At 42.2% G+C, this 12,860-nt stretch overlaps 1 protein-coding gene across 1 annotated transcript; it reads right to left on the bottom strand.

Annotated features, from left to right (window-relative positions):
* Positions 1-945: 945 nt before the first annotated feature.
* Positions 946-12,539, bottom strand: LOC124153353 (facilitated trehalose transporter Tret1-2 homolog). Its single transcript, XM_046526464.1, has 4 exons — positions 12,396-12,539; positions 10,770-10,933; positions 4,404-5,293; positions 946-2,173 (listed from the first exon to the last, which is right to left on the bottom strand). The coding sequence occupies exons 2-4, from the start codon at positions 10,903-10,905 to the stop codon at positions 1,637-1,639; spliced, it is 1,563 nt and encodes a 520-aa protein (XP_046382420.1). The 5' UTR covers positions 10,906-10,933; positions 12,396-12,539; the 3' UTR covers positions 946-1,636.
* Between the last annotated feature and the right edge of the window lie 321 nt (positions 12,540-12,860).

The raw sequence follows: 12,860 nt of genomic DNA, 5'->3' as shown, positions 1-12,860 counted from the left end.
AAAGGAGGGAAATAATAGAAACCTTACCGAAAGACGCAAGAAAATGTGGTGGAAGAAAGGCGTGAGACCATAGCACAGTATATGCTTTGACTGTGACCATAGTCCTTCGCGGTATTCAAAAATTTAAACTCTTCCTTAGATTAATGCGATGCTGGATTTGTTACGCAGTGGCGCATCGTATGCATTTTGCTGACTTTGAGTAGTTGCAATTAAATGCATATTTTGCGATAGACCTGAGTGCTATTAGTAGGTAGCGTGTTCTTTTTTAGTCCTAACCGCCTTCTGCCAGATGTCTTCGCGACGGTATGCGTCGTTAAATGTTGCCGTGACCAGGATTCGAACCTGTATTGTTGAGGCCACAACGCAAACAATTAACTGCTTCATGAAAATGGTGTGCGTCGCGGTTTTGATTGAGTGGCTGAAATGTTGCTACTTGTTATTTAAGTTTTCGATCCAGTTTTATAAAAGTACCTATATCGACGACTCTGTTGACATCATTCAATAAAAGTGGATATTCTAAGTCTGACAATGAGATATACTGATATTTAGTTTGGGGTAGACATACAATTTATTAAAATAATTGAATGACAATGATGTTTGGTTTCTACCTTGTGATTAACATTCATACTTTTCTTAGAAATCGCAATGAAAAGGTGAATTCAATGTTCTTTAGGGTTCTGAGAAGAAGAGCAAGATATATGCCGTGTTTGATTGTTTGTTAATGGTCAAGGGTTAATTGCATATCAATATGTGTTTCATTTTCTGGAAACTAATGCCCTAATTACGTGATTAAAGCAGCTGTCCGTGGTGTCTTCTTTTTGGAATTCCCTTTTGATCGCCGTAGTTTTTAATTGTTTTTACTTTTAAGCCTTATTTGGTGATTCTTCGCCGATTTAGAATCCTATTTTTTTAGAGGAAATGGGAATGATGGATCAAATAGGCAAGTCATAAAATAACAATTTATTTTCATCATTTTCCCTTACAAAGGGAATATAGAATTTTAGATTTTCCACGGAAGAAGAAAATTGTAGAACATATCTTTGGCTTAATAACAACAAGGAGACAGATTAGCCTCCATGTTATGTCCAACTATACTTGAGTCTGTAGAATGTCTTCAGAATGAGGTTGTGAAACACACAGTAACTCTTCATATTCGTGAATAAGTCTCTCATAGCTCACACATTCAAATATTCTGGCTATAAATTCACAAGGAGGTACGAATTTTAGGAAGAGGATGGTTAATGCATCAGTATCTTAAAATGCACATTTCTAGGTGTTCACGGAAAAGAATAAAAACTTGATAAATTTGAAGTTAAAGATCACAATATGTAAAATGTTATTCGTATTTAGCATCAAATTTACGTTTAGTTTTATATTTGGAAAACAAAGATCTCATTCACCGTACCCTTCGACTCTTGGTTACTTCGGTATCAATGCGTGAAAACATACAATAAATATTTCCCCTAATTTCTCTATAGTCACATCTCATTCACCTCAACCTCTGCCCCATTTCACTTCGGAAAGAATTAAAATGAAGCCATATAAGGGGCGAATCGTTGCCCCGCGGGAGGGAGTAAAAGACTGGCCCCTTTCCTTTTCAGGTGAGCTCTGCTTTCTCTGCTTGCGTTGCACACCTTCAGATGGGACTCACGAGCTTCACCGGCTCCCCTGGGCTGTACCTCCACTGCCTTCGTCTCCCCTCCATCGACTCGTGTATTTCTTGCTCCGTCTTGCCCTTTGTCTCGGGCACGAAGAACGCGACGAAGAGCACGGCGAGCGCGCAGACGATAGAGAAGCCCCAGAAGGTGCCGTCGGAGCCGAGGGAGGAGGTGAGCACGGAGAAGTTCTTGGTGACCGCGAAAGCGAGCATCCAGTTGACGGCGACCGCGAGGGCGCTGGCGGAGCCTTTGACGCTTGAAGGGAAGAGCTCGCTCATCATGACCCAGGGCAGCGGGCCCAGGCCGAGGGAGAAGGCGACGACGAACGCGGCGAGGCTGACGAGAGGCAGCCAGCTGAGTCCCTGCATCGTGGAGCCCTCGGACGCGACCGACTGCAGGTGGAAGAAGGCCCCCAGGGCACACAGGGAGATGGCCCCGGCGAGCGATGAGAAGCAGAGGAGGAAGCGTCTTCCCACCCTCTCGACCAGGACGGCGGCCAGGGCGGTGACGACGACCTGAGAATCAACAATACGTTATAAAGAGGTTGGTGATGGCATTTTTCGTATAAAGGCCGTTTCACACGGTGCACGGAATTGCGCAATGTGACGTTCGTGCGATGGCGCAATCAAAATTGCGTCGTGTAAAGGGGTGAATTGCTAGAACACATGCGAGAATGCGTGGATGCGAGACGGCAAAATAGCCCCTGTTCTAATTTCGTTCATGCATTCGCACAATTCCACGCCATTTTAGAAATTAATGCAGCTCTAACCTGCGCAATTCCGTGCCCCGTGTAAAATGGCCTTAAGAAAGAGGCTATGGAAGTATTATTTTCCACACGTTTCTCACCCTATTTTATTTTTGGCTCACTACGGAAGTTATTCCTGAAAGCAGTGGCGTAGACAGGGAGGGGGCCCAGGGGTCCGGACCCCCCCCCCCCCCGAAATGTAAAAACTCGATAATTTTTCTTCATGAAATAAAACAAAATATTTAAAAATCATGAATTTACAAAATATTTCTTTAACAAATGAAGTTTTTTCGATTATGAAAAGTGTTTAAAAGTAGTTTAAAGCCATGACTTAGTAGGTACCCTGTTTTTAAAAAAATTTCACCCCTGGATTTGGACCCCCCCCCCCCCCCAAACGAAATTCCTGGCTACGCCCCTGGCTGAAAGTGTCCATGACGCTAGTTGCACAGCAGTGGCGGATACATAGAAGGGCTAGAGGGGGCTATAGGCCATGGGTTAATTAATTTATACAAGATGAAAATGGTAATTTTGTTGAGTTGTCGAATATATACGGGAGAGGAGAGCCCCCCAGACCCGCCTTTTCCCTTTCCTGGATCCGTTGCTGATGCTCAGTAAGATTTTCGTGCTTGAAAGATGAATCATCGTAAAAGTGGGTGTTCATTAATTTCAGAAAACATATATCCAAACACACAAAACATGATTCCGTGTGGGTAATGTCCAAAAGTTTTGTGACTATTTTACGCGTCAGAGCCATTGCGTTAACGATCATTTCTAGAATTTGTTTTAGCAGTGTGACTTTTTGCTAGCTTTCTATTTTTACTTCCTCTTCATTCGTCTAAAGTTTTCCGCAAAGTAATAAATGCTGTTTGTGGGCTTGTATCTGCCCTTCAATCGGTGCAACGCAAATCGAAATGGACACGGAAAATTAGATTGAAGTCGAATGAAGGTACATTGCTTCCATTAATGGGGAGTAGTGGAAGCGCACGGTCCCATTTAAAGGACCGCGTTCTGACTGACGTGTGTGTCTTCATAGCGTACTTAGTTTATTTCGTATAATCGCGTGTTTGATGTCTAAGGTTTAAATAATAATTTATTATTGCATTGGCTATAGAATGGCTGAATTTAATTTCACAGACTCAAAAATGCTTTTGCAAAAAAAACTTAGAGAGTAAATAAAGTTTAAGCTGTGTGAATTTTTAAGTTTGGTTGCGGGCTTAAGAGAGCATAGACACCGAGATGGAGGTAGAAAGTGTCATGGCAATTCTCTCAATCACATTTAAATCAATAAGAGTCACTTAGCTCAACTCGAAACGAACGATTACGCCTTAGAAATGTATTTTATATTGTTGCAGCGAAACCAACGTAAGGCTTTCGCTGTAGTTTCTATGGTGATCAGCCTAGCAGAGAATTATTCCTCAAACTTTTCGTTGCTAAAAATTGGTTAGGTTTGATATATAATATTAGTAATCATGACGTAACTGTGGGTAAAGAGCTTGGCTGTTGACCATAGGGTCCGTAGTTCAAATTCGGGCTAACAAAAATTCACACATTGCAAAGTGGCCCAGGGAAACTAATGTTCATACACATGTGGCTTTGTTCGTGGTGATCTCTACTTTCACTTATCCGAGACAATCGTCTAATGGAACACTAATTTTGTTTACGAGAGTGCCAAATAAGCGCCATTAAAGGTATTCGAGTGGCAAGATAGTACTCGAGTATGAAAATAGTGACTGGAGTACCGTGACGAGTGCATAGGTAAGCGGCGGCATTCATCTAGACAAACGTACCGACCAACCTAGGATGTATCTACTTAAATGAGGCCGGGAAATATTTTTATATTCGTCCGAGTATTCATATATTCGACTCGGCAATCGAGTTTCTGAATGAATACTTTATCTGGTATATCATCTGGCTATAATATCATCTGGTTCATGTCTCGACGATCGAGTACTTTAGGCACGCCCCAAGTAATTAAGAATACCAGACGTGATCGCACTCACCTGCACCGCTCCCACGATGGCAGCGCTGGCGGCGGCGGAGAGGCGCGTGTCGGCCAACGCAAAGATGCTCTCCGTGTAGAAGATGACGGCGTTCACTCCGGACAGCTGCTGGAACACCATGAGCCCTAGGGTCACCATGGCAGCCTTGCGCGTCCTTGGGGACGTGAGCAGCTCCTTGAGCACGCCGACGGAGCCGCTGCCTCCGCGGTCCAGGGCCTCCTTGGAGGCGACCGAGAGGTCGTGCTCCATCGCGACCACGTCCATGTCAACGGCGATGGGGTTGTCCACGCCTCGGAGCCACATGAGGGAGCGGACCGCCTCCTCGCGCCGGCCCCACGCCAGCAAATACTGGGGAGACTCCGGCATCCAGACGGCGCCCAGGAGGAAGAGGGCGGACACGGCGGCCGAGGATATGGTGAGCGTCCCGTAGGAGGCAGAGAGGGCGCCCACGGCGTACGAGAGCAGTATCCCTAATGTGAGCATGAGCTGGAAGAAGGAGCCGAGGGTGCCCCTGATGGAGCGCTCCGCTATCTCCCCCACGTAGATGGGCACCACCGCGGACACCGCCCCTGTGGCCAGCCCCGCCAGGAAGCGGGCGCAGTAGAGGAAGTGGACGTTGGGAGCCACGGCCACGAGCAGCCAGGAGAAGAGGAACGGGAGCGCGGTGGCGGTGAGCAGCCGCTTACGCCCGACCTGGTCTGCGATGGGTCCGGCGGGCAGGGCGCCGATGCAAGCGCCCAGCGTCAGGATGGATCCCACCCAGGAGCCCTCGGCCACCGTCAGGTCGAGGCCGAAGATGCCGTTGCCCGTGCTGGCTGCGGCCTTGAGGATTGGCAGCGCTGGGGAGGTCCACGCGAGTGTGGTGCCGGCTGCCATGGCGCCGAAGGTGGCTGCGGCGAGGAAGATGCAACGATGAGTGTAAGCACGACACCGCTTTTGTAAATTACATTGGTACAAAATGCGTATCCAGTTGAAGGCAGCGTTCAAATGAATAATCGACTATTGTATGTGCATGATATTGGTTGTAAATGTAATGAAGAGAATTATTCAAGAATACGATAGATGAGTAAGGAATAAAGTCGAAAAAAACTCGCATTGGAACGGGAGACTTTTGATATCAAAACACATTTTTAAAGAGACTTTAACTTCCATCCTTGAATGCAAGTTCAAATTATTACGACTGTTGATACCAATTTCTGCATTGGATAACCTAGTTCCACTCTTAATTGCATTCATTTTTTATCCGAGAAACAATTTTGACCATATGCTATTGTTTACTGAATGATAAAATGGCTAGTCTTGGAATGTGGATGAGATGCAGGAAGCACCCTCAGGGGAAATGAAGGGTTGGTAATAAAATCCGAAAGTGACGAAAAAAGGGATGAAATAAGCATTGCGTTTTAGAATTCACAAAAATGGTGAGAATATTCTCAGGGACAGAGGAGTGAGCGGTGGAGATTCAGTACATGTATTGCACTGAATGGAACGAATTTCAATCATTAATGTGCTTCCTAAAGCCAGCGTAAAGGCCGTTTTACTTGGGACACACATTTTTGCGCAGGTTAGAACTGCATTCATTTCTAAAATGGCGTGGCATTGCGCGAATGCATGAACGAAATTACAACATGGGCTATTTTGCCATCCCACATCCATGCATTCTCGCAAGCGTTCTAGTAATACAAGTTTACACGAAGCAATTTTGACTGCGCCTTCGTTTGCACGTCAGATTGTGCGATTACGTGCTCCATGCGAAACGACCAACTCACAGAAGCGGATAGCAATTAAGTCAGAAAATTTATTTGATTAATTTTCCAAAGAGAACAAATATGGATGTATTACGTAGCTATTTTTGTTACGTTCTCTTGACGTAAATATGAAGTGTTAGTAACAGATACTATCTTACATCGCCGGGAGAGCAAATACAGGTATTTTATTTTGATAAAGATGAGCGATGTTTTTTTTTTACAAATGACGCGATGGCACCCTCAGAGGGCTAAAATTCCGTGTAGGTAGCTCAGTCGCTACGACGTTAAGCGTGAAAGTACTTTGGCTCGCGGCGATCTAAGAACTAAAGACTCTTCTTCATTAAGTGTTAGTTATTATAAATTACAGCTTCCACTCCACTTAAAAGGGTGGTGATTAGTTTTTGGACTCCTTCTCAGCAGATCTATTTTTCATGGTGGAGCAAAAACCCAGTACTGTTCCACAAACTTTTATTTCTTGTCGACTAGTTTAGACAGCTATTGCGTCATAATCAAGACAAACAGAATAATGACGCTACAGCCCTCGAAACTAGTTGACAACAAATAAAAGTTTGTGGAACAGTACTGGGTTTTTTTTCACCATGAATATCTCATCGTTCCACCAAGTCACGCCAGAATCAGTTGATTTCAGATTTTTATTTTAAGAGTTCTCGCTGTTGATATGTTAATTTCGAACTGCGGAGCCAAGTGTAAAAATTTAATACATCAAAGAATAACTTAAGGAATCAACTTAACGTCGATCCACGTTATTGATTTGTGGCAGGGTTTTTTTCGGGCACCGTTAGCGTGAAAATTTTGAGGTAAAGACGTCAAGTGTGTTGGGATTAATATGAATACAGTACGTTATTTTTAATGGTAATTTACTTGGTGTGGAAAAACAGTCCTTTTTTTCCATCTGAGCGACTATTTTCCTTATTTCAAGACTCGTGTCGCACATTAGAGACAGACTTATTCACAGCGAAATATATAATTCCTTCAACGTGGCTTAATCTCAGTGCCGTGAAAATCGTCGTATGGCTTGCATACCAGTTGATAAGCCTTTTTATTTAGGCTCTGTGTTATTAAGTGGCTCTTATCTTTAGCAGTAATATCTATAGCTCACAGTGTCACAAAAGCGGGTCTCAAATTTCAATCAAACTTTGTAGTGTGGTAGTCCATCAGGAGCTGTCCACGAATTACCTCCCACGTGGGCTTATATAACCAATGGTTTAAACAAAAAACTCAGTTAAACATTTACAGGCGCAGTATATTCCCTAAGAAACATACGAGATATTAGATTGAGATGTAGCTCGGTCGATAAGGTGTACGATTTATATCCCGAGGTTCTAGGATCGAATCTCGGGTGTCAACTTTTTTTTCATAACTTGTTCCTGCTTTTCATTTTACAGAAACTTGCTATTCATCATTATTTCCAGGATTTTCACTGAAAATTTTATTTTTCTGCATGGAAATCTTTTTCTACAATGCGGTAGCGTCTGCTTATTTTTTCAATTTTTTTACGCACGGAAATCTGCTTTCTTAGGGAATACATTACGCCTGTAAACCCCTGATTTTGTGACACTCCCCTTGTCAGCTACCGAAAATATCTGTGGTCACCCCTCGTAAATTTGGGTAGGGTGATTTTTATCCATTTTTTTCAGCTTCAAATTTCTCTCAGTCAACCGATTCAAAATTAATTTATTCGAAATCATCGAAGAATGAATTCTTTCTAATGGAATTTTATCCCAATGCTTTCGTATTTTTAAAAATTTCGTTTTGCTTATAAATTTGTTTACAATATTTAAAAAATTAAATTAATTCGTTGAAATTGAAATTGATAGGGATCGTTTAATATAATTTCTGTAGCTATCGTACTTAATTTTAATTTACACTCGCAGTAAAAAAATGAGGACGTCGAAGAAAACATCACAGAATGCTGGTGGCTCAATATGTACTGCTCGTGACTTTCAATCCTACCTTAGGCGTCCAAAATAAGTGCATTGGCAAGAGTTTATTGTACCTCGAATATGTGGATGTTAATTGTAATTTGCATATCAATGTGTGAAAGGTCTATTCGATAACGAATCGATTGTAATCTATTGAATCGATGCAAAAATAAATGATCGGTCCGCCGTGGTAGATGAATGGATTGTAATGGTGTTGGTCAATTAGCGCCATGGTGAGCTTGTCATCATTGACAGCTTAAGCGGCATGGAAAGTCGGGGTGGGAGGTCATTGACGGTGCGGAGTGAGCAGCGGAATGAAAAAAAAGACGTGGAGAGATATGCGTATCGCGGTGGTGGCGCTGGCGTCGAGGGGAGGGGATAGTGGAGATTCCAACGATCGCGCCACCAGTGACCCTGCTCCCTCTGTGACCCCGGCGAGAATTTTCGTAATCGAGCGTGGATTTTGCCGCTCCTCTCACTCGCCGTTGCGAAGTGGTGAAAACTGCTGAGCTGCGCGCGATACATTCCGTTTGAATGCGGGAGACTTCGTGCGCCACCGCAGCTGCCGTAGTTCAGCGCAGTTCAGAGAGAAAAACCTTAACCAGTTCTCTCCCGTTTATATATAATGGGAGCCTTGACTAACTGTGTTTGTGTCGCTGGTGGCATTAGCTCAATCTGCGATTTAATTTCATCATCAGCTGCAGAGTTGATCAGAAAATCGTCATTTATTTCTGAATGATTTTAATAGTTTAATGGCATGTGCTGGGCCTAAGAATTTATTTGACGTACTTTTGGTAAAATTATCGGGCTAAAGGTAAAAAATTTGACTAATTAAAATTGCCAAGAATCGTCATTCTCGGTTTTGGTATAATGATCGAAACGGTTTTGGTATAATGATCAGTTATTTGAGTATGCAAAAAGTGCTTAATTTTTATGATTTCCTCTAAAAAGTACATTAAATTTATCATTGTTTTAATAAGGAAAATATTGGTGTGGGAAGGGGCTATAGTTTTGAATTCATCAAAGGAAGTATTTCATAAGGTTTTGTAAATTAATGGCGAAATATAAAATTAATGCGGTTGCTCTATAGTAAAAACCTTGCCTTTGAATTATGCAAATTAGGGCAATGAATGAACCATATGATATAGATAAAAACGATTAATACCTTATCATGTTTATCAATTCCGTATTTCTGCATTTAAGATAACAATTATCCATTAATTTCCCAAAATGGTAACTAAATGAATGAAGGAACTCCATGGGAAATATTTCTTCTATGAGTCAATCTGTTAAATAAGCTTGAATTGTTTTACTAAAAAAAAGTGATAAATGAATAGAGAGGAATATTGATTGTCTCTTGTAAACTATTCTTATTATATTCACCTAACCGGTACATTCAAAATGTTGAGATTATAATTGTAATAACTATGGTAGCTGTGTTTACTGAGGTTTCCGCGTTAAACATTACCTGATTGCATATATCTTACAAATAGGTCTAAAACTAAGTTGTTGGCAATGATTTAATATTTAGCTATGATTTTAATTTTTGACATAATTTTATGATTCATATTTTTCATGAGCTCTGTTTTTGATTAACCTGTCTCTTCATTTGCTGATCACTCTCTTTGCAAAGTAAACACGTTTGCCTCTGATCTTTGATTAATTTGATCGTTCCACTAATTTTCAGTCATTGAAGCCACGTTAGTATTTCGTTATATCCCTTGAAATACATTGTATGCTGGTCTTAATTGAAAAAAAATGTTAAAAATAATACGAAAAATATTTTTGCAGTTGGTGTTAAGTAAGAGTTAGCGAAGAGTCTAATAAAGAGGCTTTGCGATACTTTGAGGGAGGCACTTAAGTGCATACATAGTAGATATTGTGGAGAGGCTGGAGGCGTTTGAGAGGTGGGTAGTGTGGGGTTGCAGAAGGTGAGATGGACGAAGAGAAAAATGGATGAGGAAGGGCCAGAAGGATGGATAGGGGGAGAAAACTTTTGCATGGGATAAGCGGGGTGGGGTTGAACGGAGTACTAAGTGGCTACAGGGTGCTGAAAGCAGTGGTTAAAGTGAGGATTAGATGAGGGTAAGCGGTCGGAGGGAAATAGGGGTCATGGATAGGATGAAGAGCAATAGAACTTATTACCAATGAAATTCATTTTGAGTTCAGTGTGGGATTTGGGAGAGGCCGAGGTGATTCTTACTGCTATGGAAGTCTCTCAAGTCCTACACCAGCAGATCTATTTCAAATTATAGGTGATAGAAAATAGATAGCCAAGAGGCATAGTTTTCCTTAATCCGCCGATGCTTAATACTTCCAAGATATTAGCGGCGAAATGTAACAGGTAAACGCCCAAATTTATGTAACCCACAGCACAACAACAGCCCCTCATACTCCGTTGCTAGGATGAAGAGCACTGACAGTGTCATGTTGTGATAATGGTTGCATAAACTTAGGCGTCGTCCTAGTACTTTCCGTCGCTCGTATCTCGAAAAGTATTGAGCATCGGCAGCTGAAACAAAAACTGCATCTCATGAGTAGGTATCCATTTCGTATCTCCTAGCGACATTTGAATGAGCTCTGTTGGTGACACTTGAGAGACTAACCTTGTCAGTATCGACCCACTTTAACCCCTACAATGTATTTAACAATAATTCGTTCCGCTTAAGTATACTTACCAAATATAGTGGCGAGGTACTGCGGGAACTTCCATGTCACGCTGGAGTAGTCAATGGAGCCATCTGCCGCAATGGTGGGCGTCAGGGCCGTCCGGCTGTTTTGGTTTCGCAGGTGTTTCTCCGGGTGCCTCGGCATGTCTCGGCCGTGAAAGCTATCGGGGAAACTGAGAGGAAAAAAATGAACGTGGAGAAAAGATATTTATAAAACTGCACATGAAATTAATCATGAGATAAAGTTAGAAACACCGCCAAACATCTCATCTAACTATGAAAGTTTTTTGGAGATGAATGCAGCTACAAGTTTCCATGAAGTATTTGGTTAAATATTTGAACCCAGTTTTGAGCGCGGAGAATAATATTTACTTTTTCCAGAACTCACACTTTTATTTTGCACCGTAGAAAGATGTTTCGGCATCTATTTTAAAATGAATTTAATCTAGAATGGATTTAAATTCATTAGGGTGGCGGTTCTTGACGATTTGATTTAAAAAGTATAAAGTTAGTTACTATTGTGACGTAAATTTGTCGGATAATTTAGGCAGTAGACTGTTCACTCATTAAAAAGAATTCAACACGCTTACTCTAGAATGTGATGGAGATAGGGGTCAATGTGATTCATTAAAGAGCTGAATTCGGCATTGTATTTGCTCGTGTGGCTCTTAAGAATGAAGTTGGTGATGGTTACGCGGGAGAGATGCTCTGGAGTAGGCAAGAAGTACTGACGATAGTTAAATGATTTCATGGTTATTAACAAAATAATCTTCTTTCGAATAACACAGAAATACATTTTTCATTATTTTTCGTATAGGAAAAATATGTATTTCCCTGAATCGTATTTATGTTTCCAGTTATCGAGATGATGTACTGAGATTTATCTGAAACGCTTTTGAGAGCCGAGAGGAAACGTTCGTTTTCGAGACGTGGCGGGAAAATGTTCTGAGATTAAACTTCTTGTTGTGAAATTCGTGTGCGAGTATTTAAATAGTCAAGTCCTTCTTAGACTTTCAGGGTAGACTTTGTACATTCAAACTAGACTCAGGAAATAAATCTCAATTTATGTTGCCTCGCTAAAACAAACAACACTCTCCCTGGCAAAACGTAGCTGTGTTTTTCTGAAGTAATGGACATATGCTGCACCATTCCAAAGGATTAAATTTCTAGCGGCGGTCATGTTAGTTTGTAAATCAGCTACTGTGCAATATTCCGTAGAACTTTTGTCACTGTTTATGGTTGCTACATTGCCTTCAGCTTTTGACCGCATGATCCTGCTTGAACGTACGGTGTTGGAATGTAGGGACCACTTCTCACTGTAGTCTCACGATCCTAATAGACCCAGAATTCGTTCTTCAATATTGCCGGGCCTCCATTGCTTTTGCAAAACCAGTCTACCGAATGTCAACGAGCATGTTCGTTTGGAAATTAAGCTACTTTCGGATGTTCCGGGCAGTGTGTGTGGTGATTGCATATAGCTGCTGCACTCTTTTAAGATTTTAACCGCGTTAGTCCTGTTTGAGCGTATTGAATCGTGAAAACTGGAAACCACTTTTTCCTGTCGCCTCACCACCCGAACAGACCCATTCTTGGGTCTTCAAGACCCTCGTGCTACTTTCAGCACTGGAGACTCACTTTTCCCGTACGGCGCACCGCAATGGCTGCTGGGAGGGTCACGTCACACGTTGCTATGGTTGAAGGCACTGGAGGCGGGTTAACTGGTCTGGATCTTCTTTGCTCTCCCTCGTCGGGGGTCTTAATGGGATAGAGAAAGGTCTGTAGCCATATCATATGCAAGACGCTCAAGTCAAGATCCCCTCCCCGACCGAAAAAATCCAATACCCTCTCCCCCTCTCTCATCTATCGGTGAGGAGGGGGGGAGGGTCACTGTTCTGGGGTCATCTTTCTGTGAAACATCATCATTCATTGACATTGCCCCCGACGCCGACAGGGAAGACGACCACAGCATTTCCCTTTCTATTTTTTCCGTCACATTTTCCTCAAACATAATTATTTTCCTCTACTGATCGAGGAAAATTATTTTCCAAACAGTGGCGTATCGGAGGGTGGATAAGTAATACAGGATACCTCACCCCAAAA

Source organism: Ischnura elegans, chromosome 2 (genome assembly GCF_921293095.1).
Source record: "Ischnura elegans chromosome 2, ioIscEleg1.1, whole genome shotgun sequence".
Classification (NCBI taxonomy): domain Eukaryota; kingdom Metazoa; phylum Arthropoda; class Insecta; order Odonata; family Coenagrionidae; genus Ischnura; species Ischnura elegans.
This window is presented reverse-complemented; position numbering and strand designations above follow the sequence as displayed.